An 18,612-nucleotide genomic window follows, 5' to 3' on the forward strand; every position below is an offset into this window, starting at 1 on the left:
ACCAGTCATACTGGAATACAGGTTTTCCCACTGAATTACAGTGATAAATGTTCCAAAATCATATTAACAAGCTCTACCTAACAAAAGCAGCTCAAATTGAAGATCAAGTCCCTGCCCTAGAAAGCCAATGTAGCTTTGCAGTCTGTCTCTAGTCACCCTTCCAAGTTTTGCTTTTCTTTATTACATTAACAAAATGCACTATGTTTTGTACCTGTTTGGAAGCTTCTCAATGTGCAGCACAGAGGAGTCGTGAGCAGTTCTCTGGCAGGCAATCACACGCTTCATTTGAAGATTATATACGTATATGCCTTTGCCAACAGCAGCAAACACACACTGGAAAGAAAATTCAATAGAACAACTTACAGAAACAGATACTGAAGGATCACCTTGCATAAAATGGATTTCCAGCGATACTATGACCTAGCTTGTTTCTGCACTCATGTTACTACTTTATCCCAAACATATGAAATTAGCAAATTATAAAAAGAGATGGATTTTTTAAAGTAAATATGGGACATAATTCTATACTCTAAGCAGTAATTTAATGTCTGTATTTTTATCCTGTACCTCAGAGTCTAAGCAGAAACTAAAGATACCAACAAATCAAGACATTTCTGTAATTAAATGCTTATGTTCTTAAAGTAAAATAATGTCCCATGTTTTGAAAAACTCTTCTTTCATCAAGAAACACTGAGAATACAAGAAACTGTTCAGCATTCTTGATTTTTTTTGAAATTTAACTGAGGAGACAGATGGATAAAGAGGCCTTGCTAAAGGATTTGGGCTCTACTGAATACAGAAAAGGAACTCTCTCATAGTAAAGTATTACACAATACTGCATTTTGCATTCAATCTTCTTCAAAAGAGTGTAGGCATTCCATCTCATAATCATCATGACCCTAAGGCTCCAGAAATAGTTTAGAGATCTTTGGACCTGGACTGCTTCATGACTTGCGATGAACTTTAAGAGAACAAGTATACAATCCTGTGTAAGTACACATCATTAATATTCAGTACCACAAGACTGCAAAATGTTTCCATTCAGCATATACTTGCAGTTTTTTAATATACCTTGTTCAGATGACAGTGTGCTGGAACACTTCCCTGAACAGCCTGCTTTCTTTTACACAACCCAAACATTAACATCTCATATACAATTCACACTACATGTCTTGTCAACATTTTGTACAACTTGTAACCTAGGGTCTTTGACTAAAATTTCCTCTATATATTCAACAACGTTTTGACATTGTACAGAACTCTTTGCCCAGGTTTTTATTCTTTTCTTTTTCTTATGTGAAACTGCTGTGGAAACACTGAACAGATTTCTCATAGCGCCATTTCCAAATCAAGACAAAAAACCAAACCACTGAGCCCATTATCCTAGTTCCGCATAAGGTTCAAATTCAGTGGCCTTACACATAACTCTTCCACCTTAAGCCATACAGTCTTACAGCTCTGCAAAACACGCTCTTCATGGAGCACTTTTCTTTTTTCACAAGCCCTGGCAAAATCCTGGTCATCTCAAAATCCAAGAAAATAAAACACATGAAGCATAAATGGTACACCTCTATTAAAAGGCAAGCTAAACACACACATACCAGGACAGCGGATGCACTCCTTAGCACTGTTTCCTAGTTTTGAAAACCTTTATCATCCCATTTGTTTCTGAATCATGTTTTGCTTATAAGCTCAGTGTCAAACTAGACAAGCGTATCTTCTCCAACTACCTAACTACCAAGTCTGGAAAACAGAGGAAACATATATTTTCCACTATTTTTTTTAACATGAAGAACGGTGTTCTGCTTTCAGGTAGCAGGTAACAAAATAATACGTTATACCAATACATTTCTGCACCACCTTCTAAGCAGGAGCTTTACAAAACAGACAGCACTACCTTAAAAGCACCATCTATTTTGGTATATAACACTAGAACCACCTTTTTTTCCCATCATTCAAAACTCTCACAACGAAAAAAAACCAAAAAAAACCATAGCAATTAATTTAGTTCAGTTCCATGAATGGAAGAAAGCCTTCAGCACCCCCAGATTCCATACTGAATGTTTTGACAATCTCTGACTCTCCCAAATTCTTTTCTACTTCCTTAAAACACATCGTACGTAGTTTTCAAGCATGGAATGGAAGTGTTTTGAAGCCAAATTACAGAACTTATCCTAAACAAAATTCACTTTTGGCTCATTGTAGAAATAAACACTGACAACAAAACCACTGAAAATCCCACCTTTAAAGACAACCACATCTTTTTGAGCACCCCTCCATATCCCATAATATTTCTCTCTCTCTCCAGGGTTTTAGGAAAAGTTCTATTCAGAAAGATGCAAATGCATCAGGCAACTATTTGGTCCTTACCCTATATTCAGGCTTTTCCACAGCCATTATTTTGTTACAGCTTACATATCTGAATCCATTTCCAAGAATCTCTTCCTTAATCACTCCCAATAACTGACCAGCATGCCTCAAACTAAATCCCACTGTACCCCAACAATGAAAGATCTTTTATTTTGTGACTAACAGTTGGTAACATTTCACAAAATTAAATATCCACCTGAGTATTTTTAGTGTTTGCTGTACAATAACTGAGTTCTAACTGAGTATTCTGACCAAGAACTTATCTCTAAAGCATGGCAATAGTAGCCAGGATTTTGGAAACATATTTGAGTATACAATTCTGTATAATCTACCTGAACAGAAACAGCAATACTGATTTACTATTAAGAATAGACATATGCCTGCTCTTAAATAGTACCCCACAGTAGTCTTACAGTTATCTCAGCTGTAACTGCTCAAACAGGTGCATTATTGGGAAAACTGTATTTCCAAAAACTGGAATACAAAAGATGCGTGCCATCAAAACATGCACCCATATTTATTTTTCTCTAGTGGTATTGTAAACAAATAATAAATTTTTGTTGGTCAAAAAGAAATGCTGTTGTGACACTCCATTCAATTAGTTTCCATACCATCAACATATTAAACCCTTCATATAGGTCAATGCCAATATATTTTATAAAAACTGTTGACCATATAAAATAGCAGTGCATATTTAATGAAGCCTCTCATTAAAACAAGGAAACTGAAAATAGGAACCACTCAAGGTCTTCTGTGGTAAGATCATCCTAGCTTACTTAAAGTAATTTACTCTGAAGCTTTTTACCTCCTCATCAGATGTTAAGTGTTGAACTGAAGTTTCATGTGGGCTTTGGGATAACTTTATTTCTGGCTGTACATCTGGATGGACAGAGGAGTCCCAGAAGTTGCACTCAGATGCCTGCTTTGTCCAGTCAAGTGCATCCCAAACTATTAACTCACCTATGTGAGAACCTGTCACAAAAGTCAAATCTGAAGGAAAAAAAAAAATCATACATAGAAATCACATGATATTAAAAAAAAATAATTTTACACAGAAGTTACAACCCTAGAAAGGGAAGACAGCCCATTTATATGTAAGGCTATGTAAAATGTCCAGTACATAACTGACTGGACATAAACCTCTCTCTCTGAGTAAATACTCATCTAATTACCTAGTATAGCTCAGAGGAGCTCTCCTGTAAATTTATAACTACGAAGTAGAACATTCACTGCCCACAGTGCACAGTATACAGTTGCAAAGGTAAGGAACACCACCAGAAGTGTGTACAAATATTTGAACTTCATTTCTACATACAAAGCCCTTCTACTCCTTGGAGAAGCAAGGGTACAGTCATCCCCCAGACACAATAAAGCATGTCTTTGCCATAAATAGAAATTCTGATCACAAATGGAATTAATGAGTTAATGGCAATATTAAAGTACCTGCTCATTTTGAATTTGTTTATTACACATGGAAAGGAACTTCTACAACAGTATTTAATTCAGGTAGGATCTTGTCTTTTTAAGCCAAATATTGTTTTGATTTCATAAGCAAAAAGGAGAAAATAATGGCAACACTTTAGCTCAGAAACATGTACCATAGAATGCAAACTTTCTTTTTTTCAGCCTCTTGTTACCTCTGTAACACAGCATCTTTATGTGAACCAGGCAGACATAGATACACCCACAGATAAATACACTCTATCCTGACAGTAATACCTATTCCTGGTCTGTGAGGATGCTCAGTAAAAAAAAAAAAAAGACTTGCTGATACTTGCAGCAAAGTAGACAGAATTTCAGGTATTAGTTCAGTATTACTCTAATGAGCAGCATAGATAGTATCAGCTTCGTATCTCTATAATGGATCTATATGCAGGCTCACATCTGCACACTCAGAACCTTCAGTTACCTTAGGCCTACAACTGCAAGGGACATGGCATTGCATATTCCATTTTAAGACTAAGAAGGAACAAGACAAAAAAAAGAGCATATTTAACTTTCCCAACAGAAAGACCCAGACTTCCATTTCCATCAATGACATTGACTCTTCTATATTACTCTTCTATATTGCCTGGTTTAATTTCATTGTTAATCCATGAACAAAGGAATTATATTTTGTCCTATCACTACCTTTGCAGCTACAAAAAAGGTACATCTACTAGTTAATATGTTTCCAGTTAAAACTTTGGTTCAAATAAAAACTCTATAGATGAAACATCCTACTGGTAACTAACAAAACCAGTAACATTATAAAATTACTCTTACCATTGACACTGACTAAAGATGAAATATTATCGTGATGGTCAACAAGGCGCTTTACTTCAAGGATATTCCAGCTTTCAGACCCATTGTTAGAAGCACTCAACTTAAAAATTACTGCAAAGATAGAAAAATTGCCTAAACAAGCCTTTTCATTTGGAATAAGATGGAACTATGTTTAAATAAAACAACATTTTTCAGACACACAAATTAAACATTGTAAGTGAGACCATACAAGACCCACTTATGATCACTCATAACATCAAAAAACAGGAAGCAGTTATTTCAGTGTTACCAGTTAGGCATCTTAACCACAGCAAATACAGAATAAAACACTTCCGCCTAGTAATTCTGAAAGTCAGAGAACTGGTCAACACCAGAAGTGAAAAGTATCAGACACCTTTATGGAAAAATTACTAAAAGTGAAACATGTTTCTTGAGGACTCATGTATCTGAAACAATATTGAAAAAAATACAATATCCTCTAGTAAGGAAATAAGTATTGTCAGAAATTAAGACTTTGTTTTCATCAATCTTGGAATTTCTATCTCAAGAGTACTACAAAAGCTACTCATTATAGCTTTGGATAGTAAGAGACCATCAATACCTCATATTTCAGACCCTGGGACAAGAAGGCTCTAGAGAATCTGAGTATCTGACAGCTCAGGTAAGCAGTTCCAGACCCTCTCCAGAAGAACAAATGTAAATTGCCACAATCAGATCTGGACAGCAGCAGTAACACTGAGGAAGTTGACCAAGGAGCTCACCAAGCTAATCTCTGTCATTTACCATCAGTCCTTGTAAGCCAGGGAGGTCCCAGTGGCCAATGTGATGCCCATCTACGCGAGTGGTTGTAGGAAGGACTGAGGGAATTACAGACCTGTCAGCCTAACCCCAGTGCCAGGTAAAATGATATAACAAATTATCTTGAGAGTGACCACACAGAACAACCAGGAAATCAGCCCAGACAGCATGGGGTTAAGAAAGACAGGTCCTGCTTGACCAACAAGAGCCAATGGGTGCCCAGGGGTCCAAGAAGGCCAGTGGCATCCTGGCCTGTACCAGCAATAATGTGGCTAGCAGAACCAGAGCAGGGATTGTCCCCCTGTACTTCACACTGGTGAGGCCGCAACAGCCATTTGAGGCCACACCTCAAGTTCTGTGTTCAGTTCTGCATCTCTCTTAACAAGGAAGATATTCAGGTGCTGGAGTGTGTCCAGAGACCACCAACAGAGTTGGTGAAGGGTCTGGGGCACAAGTCTTATGAGAAGAGAGCTTGGGTTGTTTAGCACTGAGTAAAGAGAGACTTCATCACTTCCTACAACTACCTAAGAGGAGGTTGTGGCAAAGTGGGCACTGGTCTCTTCTGACAGGCCACAAGCCACAGGAAAAAGCAAGTGGCCTCAAGCTATTCCAAGGGGAGGTCTTGGCTGGACATCAGAAAGAATTTCTTCACAGAAAGGCTAGCTGGGCTTTGGAATGGGTTGCCCAGGGATGTGGAAGAGTCAGAATCCCTGAACATGTTCAAGAAATGAGTGGATATGGTACTCAGTTCTATGGTCTAGTTGGCACAGAGGTGATTGGTCAAAGCTTAGACTCAACGATCTTAGAGGTTGCTTCCAATTTTAGTGATTCTATGATTCTAAATACAGAAAAGTTTTGTTTTGCATGTCATGCATATCTCTAAAAAATTCTTGAATAAAATCAGTATTGTCTCCTCTCTGTCGATTGTAAAAGAAAAAATGTTGCTGATCATGGCCTAATACCATTCATTTTTCCTATACAATTCCAGAGTGCTGTTCACACATATCTCTGATAAGCAGCTGTTATGGAAGAGCATGAGCACTGGAAAACGCAAGATACTCACTTAGCTCTTTGCCAACTGCTGCTGCAACACAGTATTTGGGCAATTCAACCAAAGCACTGATGCCTTTGGAAAAAAATAAGGGAGAAAGGGACATTAATAGATCACAATAAAACACAACAAACTGCTAATTCCTTATTAATAAAGTTCTTAACAATCTTCTTTCCACTTATCAAAACGAAAGTATATTGCCTGAAGAGAAAATTAAAAGGCACCAGAAATTCACAGATTATCTCAAACAGAGGTAAGGCCAGGAGTTTTGGTCCTGAATCAAGCAGAATACTGAACATCAAACTTGTGGCAAAGCTGAAAGTAAATGATCTTTTTATTTTCTTTATATTTTTTTTTTTTAAATACAATTAAGATATTTATGTCATAATGCTGGACCATATTAAAAACACCATGACAATTATTGTGACTCTGAATACAAGCAGTACCAAAATCATTAGAAAGTCATACTACCTCAAGTATGCACAATTCTAAAATAATGTGCAAAGCAAGATGAGGAAGAATAAAACACATGATAAAATACCCAGCTTGCTGTCAATGTGTCTTCATCCTGCACAGAACTGCCCCACCCTGTGCCAAAGTATCACTAGAGGAAAATTACCCAAGGAATAAGCAATCTCTTTCTCCACAAAGTCAGAGATTAGGAAGAGAGGGCCTATGCCACACATTCCATTGACTCCTTGTACCAAAGTTTCAGTAGCACTTCATTTTAAGCACCATGGTCCAACAGGTATTTAGCATGATATTTCCTACTGAACCAAAAGAAGTATTAATATCCTCAAGCATTCAGAAGGCTTTGCCTACCACTACTCTATTCTGTGACAAAAACAAGGCCAATATTGGTTCCACTTTCGAATGTAATTCATAGCTTTGTAAGCATCTTTGTAACATACAGCAATTACATGCAACAATTTTCTTCACATGGACAGATAATATAGAAGTTTATTAATAGAAAAGCATGACTGACATTGATTTCTGATTAAGTTTATTATACTCTTATCAAAACATGCATTTTCTACATCAGAAGTACTGATTCTTAACAACAAAAAGTAATCTTTACTGCTCTACTATTACAAAGCTTCACTTAGAAATATAATAGAACTCCCACTCAATCACACAAAAAGCCAGTCAAAGGACCTGGTACGTGTTACAGCAAACACATAAATCAGCATGTGAGCTCTAGCCCTGTAGTCAGAGATAATGTACAGTTACTGAGATCTGAGATATTCCAAAATTCACACAGCACAGAACATTAAAAGCAGTCTTAGTTCAGAAACTATTAAATCTGACATTTAAAAAAATAAAGAGTTGGTCTAATACATAATGTTATCATTAGAACTAAACTGAATTTGCCAAGTTGGTTTTGCATCATTATAGAGATCCATTTTACTTGCACTTTAACACCTATAATGAGTCATTTCCATTTTTACCTGCATCAGTAAGATGACTGGTCTTACACAAGAGATCTAATTTTCGGTTCCAAACACACAGATCACTCCCTCCAGACAACCATACATTCAGTCTTTGAAGAACTGTCAAACACTGCAGAAAAAAAAATCAGATATATGTCTCCTGCAAAAGTTCTTCAGGGAATTTCTCAGTGAAATGATCAAGAGCTTTAGTTAGATAAATCTGTAACTACTGTGAAATACAGTATCAAAGTCTCTGAGAAATACATATTTAATTGCACACTAATACGTTAAATTTTTCATCAAAAACTTTATATGTTGTAGGTCGCCTTTTCCAACACAGTAATAAAACCAAGTCATACCATTACCTTTGTTCTACATCCTTTGAAAAACAAAATTGAGATATTAAAGAGTTTCAAAAACAAATTAAGAATTGTGCCCACTTCTGAGCCATTCATTATGTACCTATTCTTAAATAAAGCAATGCTGTTCATTCTAAGACACTTGCACACATGACCCATAAGCCAGACATAATAACTTAATGTATAAAACAAAACAAGAGACATTCACAGGGTTTCCTCAGTACCTTTACAGTAGAATGGAAACATGACACTTTCTGAATCTGTCTGCCACTAGTGCAGTCCCAAACCTGTCTTTATTCATTAAGGAAACAGAAAAGTTTCTATGAATCATAAATGTAAGTGCTATGCTGGTAACTAAATGAAAGATTAGGAAAGAGCTGCAGAAATTTGGTATCTTAAACCCTGACAGTCTTTTCAATATTTGGCCTAAATGATATATTCATAAAGGCCCGTTATGGATTCATTTTTGTGGCAAGAATTGTATCTACATGTGAACAATAAATAGTGAAACCCCTGTGTAATCCAATTACACCTAGTGGGTATTGGTAGCCATTAAGTTTTGAGATGGGCTGCAACCTGCGTCAGTGCTACCTTCAAAAGTAAAAACTACAAAAAGCCAGTAGAACTTTAAATTCTGCTCAGATCAAAGGATACAATAACTGTTCTATCAGCTGATGCTGTTATAATCAAATCATTTTTTTCTTCAGTAACATCTGATGAAGAAAATGGTGCTATAGCTGTAATTTTGTGTGTGTGCCCATGAAGTTCATTAAGTTTTTCTCCAGTCTGAAAAACAAAAACAGGGAAAATAAGGTTTAAAATAGGAAAATGCCTACTGTAACACAAAATATAGGTATCAAATGACTTTTTAAAGCAAGAACTTCTTGAGTCTAAAATCTCCTTTCCAGAAGTAATTTAATGATTTACTACTTTCTACCTTCAGTGCTGTTCAAGATCTTAAATTAAATAACATACTATGAGTTAAATTTAAAGAAGTGGTACATAACACAAGTTACTCTCTAAGTAAAAAAATGTCTAAAAGCCCTTAAGAACAAAACTCCGTACTTAATTCATTTAATTTTAAAGAAAATATTGGCTATTCACCCTTCTTAAATACTACAGCAATTTAGCTTTATTGATAAATCCTTACTTGAAAATGTATATTTTTTTTAATTTTAATTATTGGAAAAGACTGACCTATATCTATGGCCAAACTCCAGCCAGATTTATTTAGGATGGACATTATCTATAGATTTAAACTGGTGCTTTAGATAACTACAGCTGCTTCTACTAATATTTTAGTTAAATGGCAAAACCCTACAAATAAACATGCAAAAGCAAACTGGCATTTTAAACATGCAACTAAAATACAGGGTAATTTTAACTGCAAACTTCTTGACATATGTGGGTTAATGTTTAAAATTAAAAGTACAAATATTTGCTTTAAAAAGAACAATAGAAGTCCTACAGAAGTAGAAAATGGAACTCAGTTCATAAAGCTGGGTATCCAAATGATATCCAAAATTTTATGTTCACGAACTGCTCAGAACACTGGGCATATATATTCACACATGTGGGTCTAAATATTCAAATCCCTTTACTTCTCCAAATTACAGAATTATGAAACTATAAAAAACCTTCAAAACCAGCAAAGCACTAACAGAAGGTGTTCGAAAGAAAAGTTTCAAGTCTCTCCTTCTGTATTTTAAAATTACACTATTATAAATGTCACATAAATTTTTCAGAAGATTTTAAAGAAAATTTAAAGTCTGGGATTTTTTCTTCCTCAATTGAATGTTTGATACACCATAAATGGTACAGTAGGTCTCCCCTTCAAACTTCTTATTATGCTCATCAGTTCTCTATGGTTTTGTCAATGATATGGAGAAACATTAGAAGAGCAAAACAGCAGGTGTCACACTTAGAGAGCACTATTTGTACGGTAAAATTAACATCTTAAGGTAAGGTTTTCAAAAGTTGTAAGGAGATTTTTATCACAGCAAGCAATTAAAGGCCTGTTCCTGCATGGCATTATATGTTTAACTTCTACTGATTTTGGTATCTTTCCAATATAGTTTTGTGATAGCCCTCCATTAATAGTCATACTAAAGAGATATTACTAATACAGTGATTGAAATGTACTTAAATCTTAAGTGTATATAAAAATCCTGCGAGGTTTGGGATCTCATTACGTATTTGAGTTAATAGTCAGCATTTCAGCATTTAGAGCAAACCCAAAACATACTTTCAAAGAGTAATTAAAGCCATAACATCATACACACTTCTGCTTTTAACACCATGATTTTTCTAAAAAAAAGTCATGTCATCATGTCATCATGTGTCATCCCATAACATTTAACTTCCAAAACTTACCCTTCCCTTGGATTCATCCAACTTCTACTTTCCTAACTCTCCTTCGTAAGCTAAGATTTAACAGACTCCTTCCACTTTTACATTTTCAAACAGTAGCTCTGCAACAATTCTTATTTATTCTGCTTTTTTGCTCCTAGACATTTCTACCTCATCTCTTCAACTTCTACCCTCACCAAAGCACACAAGCCACCCCTAAAAAAGACAGCTAACCTGAGCATTCCACAGAAATATGATTCCATCATCTCCTGCAGATGCAAACCTGGGAAAAAAAACAAACAAAACAAAAAACTGTAACAAACTGAAAACTTCATTCTAGTGTAATGTAATGGAAAAGCAGTAAATACTTATGGAAGAAAAAATGCTTACAAGATATATCAGATTCTGACTCTAAAGAATAAGCATGTATTTGTAAATCCTAATTACAGTTTCTAAACTGAATTAGTATATTTAAATAGGTGATTCTCAACATATACTTAACATAAGAACAAGACTTAAGAATTCCAACAGTGTTATAAAAAGCATGTCTTCATGGGTTACCTCAGTCTTTTCCAGTCATGATCACCATCATCTATAACCTTGTCTGCTTCCTGAAGGAGCAAGGAATGGTCAAATGATCAACAAAAAAATCTATTCTTAAAACGTGTTATGAACCCTGTTTAATTTAATGTGTCAAATGCTGGAGTATTACTTGCAATTTCATCTCAGTCCAGTTTTTGGAAGACTCTTGCTTAGGCTTAGCCTTCTTTAGTGATATTCCAATCAATATGAACCTTACTCTATGTTCAAAAAGTACAAGAGCAAAGAAGAGAAAAAAAAACAAAAGAAGCAACCAGCTTTCTGTTACATTCATAGAGGATTTATTTAGTATCTTCAAAAAACCAATCTGAGAAAATTTTCCACTCACTGGTTTTAGCTGAGCCACTGAGAAAACAAGAAAATCCTTCTGTAAAATTCTCACTAAGATGATATTATCTAAAGACCTGAAGCGTGAAACTTGGCTTACAATAGTTGACAAAAAGCACACAATGGAATAGCTGCAGAAACTAAATAAAAACATTTCAGAAGCTGTATAACAATACTAATCTTATGAAAAGAATAAAGTGAAAAATATTATCATGGGTTTAACATTATAGAAAATAGAATATTCTTGATAAAAAAAAAAATTAGAATTACTGTCCAGTAACAATTGAAACAACTTTTTTAAACTCCTCAAACTCTTGTAATACTAACCAGCTACAATTTACTTGTCATCCATACACTATATGATAACCTATCTTAAACATCGTTGCTAAGGCTTTAGTTTTACAATGATTATCATGATTTTAGCTTTAGTAATTTACCTGCTACCAAATAACAGCCCAAAATGGTAAAAGACCCCTTTGTATAAGACAGTATATGCAAACTAAGAATACTGTGGTGCTACTACAATAATGAATTACACGTATTCAGTATACATTTGAGAAAAACATACTTTGATAAAGTATTAAAATTATTATTTTAATAACTCATGTAGGAAAAAAAGGATTGAAAAACCATACAAGATTCTTCCATTTTTATATGAATCTTCTGGTGGACTACTACATAGAAAAATAAGTGTTATGATAATGCATGCAACTTTCCTGACATATATATGTATTTATGATATTAAAAATAAAAACTGGCAAGCTAAAAATCCTCCATGGAGTCTTCTGTGAAATTTTATTTATGTATACGTATAGATATATATAACACTAGAAAATAAGATTCTGTGGGCATTTGTGAACTGGAAGAGACCACTAGTATGGTCCTTTCCAATCAATGTGCATTGGGAGGGAGACAAACCTCCCTTCACAAAACACCTGCTGTACACTGCGAGGTATAAAACAAACTCTTGCCTATGTTAACTTCATGCCATGTATTGATGAATATATTGGAATTTTCCTTCTGTGCCTAATTCATAAAAGACATAAATTACTATAGCTCCTTAACAGAGCTATTCTTGCCTATTACTTACATTCTTAGACACTAAACATTTTCTATTTAATTCTCCACATCAGTCAACAGTCACTACATTTTATGACTGTATGAAGAATTCACACCTTACTTTTAAGACAGAAAATTATTTATTCTCTTGTAGAATTATGTTAAGTTAAAGAACATGCAAGGCTAATTTAGAGAAAACTGGAACAGAAAATTGGTTGTAATGTACAACTATTGCAATTCATTCTCTCAGTCACACTTCCTAAGTGACAAAGGTAAATACAATCACTTTATCCTCTTAACCAGTTCTCCAGTTATTACATAACTGTCCTCAGAAGATAAATAACTCAGTCTTCAGAAGTTACAGATAGAGATTGTCAGGAACATACAAAAAGGTGCATACAGCTGTAACCTGAAGGAGACAAACAAAGGAACTATCGGTTTCAAAGAAGTATAGCAAGTTGAATCAGATCAAACTGGAAGAGATGTAATGCAGAGGTTATACATATGGTTACTTTTGCTAAGTAGTCATTCTGAATAAAGTAGCCAAAAATTTTAAAACTTGGAAAGTTAAAAAAATTGCATTAATCAAAGCTCAAGTGAATTTAGCACTACAGTATCAAAAGAAAGTGCAATAAAAGATCAGAAAAGCAACACTCGTTGAAGATGGCATGTCCAATTGCTACAGCACATCTGTAATCTTTCGTAGAACCAGAAGGTAAAAAAACTATCCTCAATTCAGAAATATAGAACACACACATCTTGTAAGAACAGCAGCAGACAGTACTCCATATTATCCTGTGAGAATCTATGCATGTACAGAAGGCAACACTCAGACCAGGAACAGACTGATAAAGAACAGCTGAATTAGCTAGAGGCAATTCTTACAAACAAATTAATCTGTACTAAGAAACATAACATTATCACCATTATTTTCTCATTAAAGTAGGACTTAGAAGCCAAAAGATACACGAACATAGCAAGAAACGTGAGTATTCATGCTTTGCCTTAAAAGCAGTTTCTCCTGCCTTCACCCCGCAAAAGTAAAAAGACAGGATTAAAACGTTACTACATTTTTACAAACATATTGCCAAGGACATTGTGAAACAATTTGAAATGGCATTTCATACCTGCAATCATCTATTTGCACTAGAAATCGTACTATATCTTGATGGCCTTTCAACACAAGGAGCTCCGTGTAAGGATTCTGTATTTGTTCTTCACCAATTGTCTGTACAGAGGACTTCTAAAATTCATAAGAAATGAAGTAAATTTATTTTGCACTATCAAAATTACTTTCATCAGGTCTTTGTAATGTCTAACAACCTACATACAGACCCATGTGTGAAGTTTCTGAAATACCATTTTGCCTTAATGAAAATAATTATAAAATATAATTTCCTGTTATTTCACGTAAATAATGGATTTCTATAGCATGTATTTGAAATTATGATATAGCATTTTCTGTTCAACAAAAACATTTTGTACAGATTTAATCACTAATACAGTGAGATGAAAACCCAGTTCAGTTATAAGCTGTCATGTGAAGCCAGCCTCATGACTCAATTCACCGTACATTCAGTTTTTCATTAAATTACACCTCTTACAAGATGGCTGTGAACCTCTCATAACTTTCATCCACTGTTCAATTTTAAAATCCTATATAAAGACAACATATTTAAAAGAAATAAGAACAAATGCTGTCCTGCTCCATAATATATAAATCACCCGTTGGTACTCTGTTCACAAAATACCAAAGCAAACCGCTTAAAAAAACAGAGAATGATTAATCATTTTATAGAACAGCATCTGCAATTACCCCCAACTAGACTATTAATTAAAAGAACAATCAATCACTTGGAGCAAGCTGATCACTAGGCAGGGTCCATAAAATACTGCATAGAACTGCATTTTCAAGGCAGAATAGTTCTGCCAATCTCAATCATAATTTTATTTCAAGACAACTTTTTTGTAATTAAGGTTTTAAACATTCTGGAACAACCTGTGGTCAGACATTATTTTTTTAAAAAAAAAGCATTTAAGCAGCTCAGTAGTTACTCAGTGACAGCACTCTCTCCCCTCTATATTCATTTTACACAACAGTCAACATCATACTATTTCCAAGACTGTTCTTCGAGAACTTCAACAGAACGTACATTGTAAAAACAGCAACTATAGAACACTGTACAACATCCAGTACACATGACAGGTAATACCACATGAAAGACAAACATGTTATCCTCAGAAACGTGAACCTTTTCTTGCAGGAAAAATAGAAATTTTCCATTTCTCTGATATTGGTACTATGATAACATTCTTCAGAAACTAAGAAGACATAGTTAGTAAACACAGATGGAAAGAAACCTGTGGTTATTTTAAAAATTAAGAGTTCTTAATTTTTAAATTAAGCTCTTGTGATTTTATCTTTGTTTTGTGCTACCTGATGCATTTCATGAAGCAACTGTTCCTCATTTTATGCAATCACATGAGAACAGCAGTTCCCCTTTAAAATAATGCAAGTAGAATCTGCATTTATATATATGGCTATTTATATATATTATGGCTATAATAACAAATTTAAAAAATTGGGAGTTCACCCATCAAAAGCTAATCAAAACACTCCTTAAAAAAAATGACAGTTCTAGAACTCCTAAGGAAATCTCAGTATATTAGACTTATCCTTACTTTCATGGCAGGCCCAAAGGACTCTGAAGCATTTGGGAAAATTACATGTTAGCATCAACACCAATTCTGCATCAGGATGCACCAGCACAGATTTATGTTCCTGAGAGATATCCCATTTATCACGTGTGTGCTGTAAGATCCCATTCTGCATAGGTTTTTCCACAAAAGTTCAAGCCATGTTAAGGCTGAGAATATAAGGAGCAAAAATTCCAAGAGAGACTCTGTAAGGTGAAATGACATATACCTCCTGTACCTGTTCTCTCAACACTCATTTTGTCCCTTTTCACTTGTTACTTTGTCAGTGTGGACTGCATTCTTGCAGTCCCTCAGACAGCCCTTCACATGGACAGCTTGAAAGAAATCCAAGTTTTATAGTCTTATTATTTCTGACTGCAGTCAGAAAACATATATTCAGAAAACAATTTTAACACCATTCTGAAAAACTCAGAATTTGTATCATTAACAACTGAATTCCACAGTCTGATGTCACTTCCTATTCAATACAAGATGGTGCTATTTCTTTTGAACAACAAGTCTAATCTTAATTCTAACAATGCCTGTGAATACTGAAAGGTACCGTGCTGATAAGGTACTTAGAGATGAGAACAAAATAACAACTTTTCCCCCAGAAATTTCACACAACAAGTTATGCTCTCTTTAGATCTTCATTAATATTTACACAAGTGTTGGGCTATATGAGTATTCTTTCTCTGAAGAAATCAATTGTTTTTATACAAACTACTAACTGGACTCTCCTGTAGCAACATCAAGTTTTGCCCATAAAAGCTGGATGGTTATGTTAAGGGAATCTATTCCCAATACACATGTTTTTATGCATGACTTGTAAAAAACACAAGTAATCAGAAAAAAAACCCAAAAGGTTCATCACCACCTCAAAAATTCGTATAACCTCCGTCATGTGAAGCATTCAAAAAGTGGGATTTTCAAAAGCAATTAATGAAAAACATGGATACGAGAGTACAGAGGAATACTGATCTATGGATCATGGAGCATGACAGATTAGCTCCCACAGACCATGATGCTCCTGCACTTAAGTGCTCCCACTATCACAGCCACCCCAAAATGAACACCATGGTTGGCCATCAACCAAGAGATGCAGGAGCTTAAGTCTAAGTTACTTCCAATTCCACATTAAAAAAAACAAAGAGTAAGAAGAAACTTCTATTTCACAAACTCAGTACAGCTTTGCCAGGTTTCCTCTATCCACCCAGTGCAATGCCACTCTACCACAGCTGTCTGAAGTCACAGCACAGGAAACAAACACTATGGGTCCACAACCCACACACTGCTGTGTGGGCTGCTGTAGGCTTTCCTACCTATTAAGAACAAATGGTGATGAAGATTATTAGATGAAACAGTACTAAATCATGCAGGGCAAAAAAAAGGTCTAGGAACTAACCCTCAGCAATACCTGTTCTTCAGATTTTCAACTGAGAAGCAAAATTATTACTGTCATTCCACAGCTCTGTGAGAAGAAAACAATGAGAACAAAAGCCCTGTGGATTGGATTTAACCAAGGTATGAGTGGCAGAAGGGAAGAAGCAGGCCACACCTTGATTCATGCTCATGGTTTATTAAATCATACTAAATAAACCAAAGCCAGAGTCTAAATTTTGGAGAGGGGCACAGAACTAGGCAGTTTTCTAGCACATCTTAGAAAACTGCACCATATTTCCTATCCTCCTTCTAAAATCAACTACACACAAACCTGGAAATATGACAGCAATCCAACTGGCACTTTGACTGATGACAAAAGTTAGAGGTATTCCCACACACCATCATTCCAACCTGGGACCCAAATTAAGTACTGACCTTTAAAGTAAACATTGATATTGGCATAACTTGCTCACGAACAGACGCTGAAAAATAATTATTTCCGCATACTTGCCTAGATTATAAAAGCACTAAGTGTGTGGAGCGCAGCAATACTTTTAATTAACTCTTGTTAAATCCATGCTGAGAACTTCAGCAGACTCTTAGAAGCATGTGTCCCTCTAATTCAGTAACATTACTCTTAATCTGAGTAGCAGCAAGGATGTCAGTGCTACTCCATAACAAAATGCACTCCTAAAACATATTTCATGGATGAGGAAATAAGAAGAAATGCTGGAAAGCTACTACAAACTACAGTGACACAAATAACTTACTGCCTATAACTTACATCATCGACCTAAGAGTCCTGAAGGCAGGAGCTGCAAGAACTGCATGTAAACTACATACCGTAACACCCACCGAGCAGGATCTTAGCTAGGTCGTTCTGCTGTTCACAGAATCAATTAGGTTAGGAAAGACGTCTGAGATCGAGCCCAGCCTAGCCCAACCTATGACAAACACCACCTTGTCAATTAGACCACGGCACTGAGTGCCATGTCCAGTCCATAAACACCTCGACGGATAGTGATTCCACTACCATTCTAAGCGCTCCATTCCAATATCTAACCACGCTTTAGAAGAAATTATTTCTGATGCTCAGCCTGAATTTCTCCTGGTGCAGCTTGAGACTGTGTCCTCGTCCTGTCACTGGTTGCCTGGGTGAAGAGAGCAACCCCCAGGGATATACCCTCCTTTCAGGCAGTTGGAGAGAGTGCTAAGATCTCCCCTGAACCTCCTTTTCCCCAAAATAAAACCACCCGAGCTCCCTCAGCTACTCCACCCAAAACTTGTAGCCCAAACCCTGCACTACCTCCGTTGTCCTTCTCTCGGCACGCTCCAGCACCTCAATGTCCTCCTTGAACTGAAATGCCCAGGCCTGGACACCGTCCTTAAGCTTCGCCTCTGTGCTTTCTCACCGTCCCTGTTTCTCTTCGAGGACGCCCGTAACCCGTTCTACCAGTCCGCCTGCCTCGCAGGCCGAGACCCGGCCCGGACCACGGCCATTCCGGGGCCCAGACCTACCAAGCGGGAAAGGCCACGGCCCAGCGCATCCCGACCTCATGGCACCCGCCCCAAGCCTAAGTATCCCCAGGAAGCCACCTCACCTCCGCCAAGCCCTGCGGCTCCCGGCCGCCGCCGATCAGCCAGCGTAGCATCGGAAGCCGGCCCGGGACCGGGGAACAGCAGCGCTGAGGGACAGGCTGCTCAATCGAGCTCCGCGCGGAGACCCGCCCACCGGCGCGCGGGGCCGGGCGCGGCCGGAGCAGTCGATCGCCGAGCGGGTGCGCCATGAGGGGCGTTGCGGGTGTTACTGCGGGGCTTCGTACGGCGGGCAAGTGAAATATTTACTGGCCTTTGACCTCGCTGTCTTCCGATGTCACAGAAGATTTATGTCATTTACCCTTTAAACTTTACTATACTTTACTAC

General features: G+C 36.5%; 1 protein-coding gene across 1 annotated transcript in view; it reads right to left on the bottom strand.

Annotated features, from left to right (window-relative positions):
- The window catches only part of WDR41 (WD repeat domain 41), a 28,803-nt gene extending 10,401 nt beyond the window's left edge, over positions 1-18,402 (bottom strand). Inside the window, exons 1-10 of the mRNA XM_058865238.1 lie at positions 18,290-18,402; positions 13,736-13,851; positions 10,857-10,905; positions 8,928-9,059; positions 8,498-8,560; positions 7,933-8,044; positions 6,497-6,559; positions 4,636-4,746; positions 3,176-3,360; positions 212-333 (exon numbers count right to left, since the gene is read on the bottom strand). Of these exons, the coding sequence (XP_058721221.1) occupies positions 212-333; positions 3,176-3,360; positions 4,636-4,746; positions 6,497-6,559; positions 7,933-8,044; positions 8,498-8,560; positions 8,928-9,059; positions 10,857-10,905; positions 13,736-13,851; positions 18,290-18,340 (1,004 nt within the window). The 5' untranslated portion in view covers positions 18,341-18,402. The remainder of the gene's footprint in view (positions 1-211; positions 334-3,175; positions 3,361-4,635; positions 4,747-6,496; positions 6,560-7,932; positions 8,045-8,497; positions 8,561-8,927; positions 9,060-10,856; positions 10,906-13,735; positions 13,852-18,289) is intronic.
- Between the last annotated feature and the right edge of the window lie 210 nt (positions 18,403-18,612).

This window comes from Poecile atricapillus, chromosome Z, assembly GCF_030490865.1.
Source record: "Poecile atricapillus isolate bPoeAtr1 chromosome Z, bPoeAtr1.hap1, whole genome shotgun sequence".
Lineage (NCBI taxonomy): Eukaryota > Metazoa > Chordata > Aves > Passeriformes > Paridae > Poecile > Poecile atricapillus.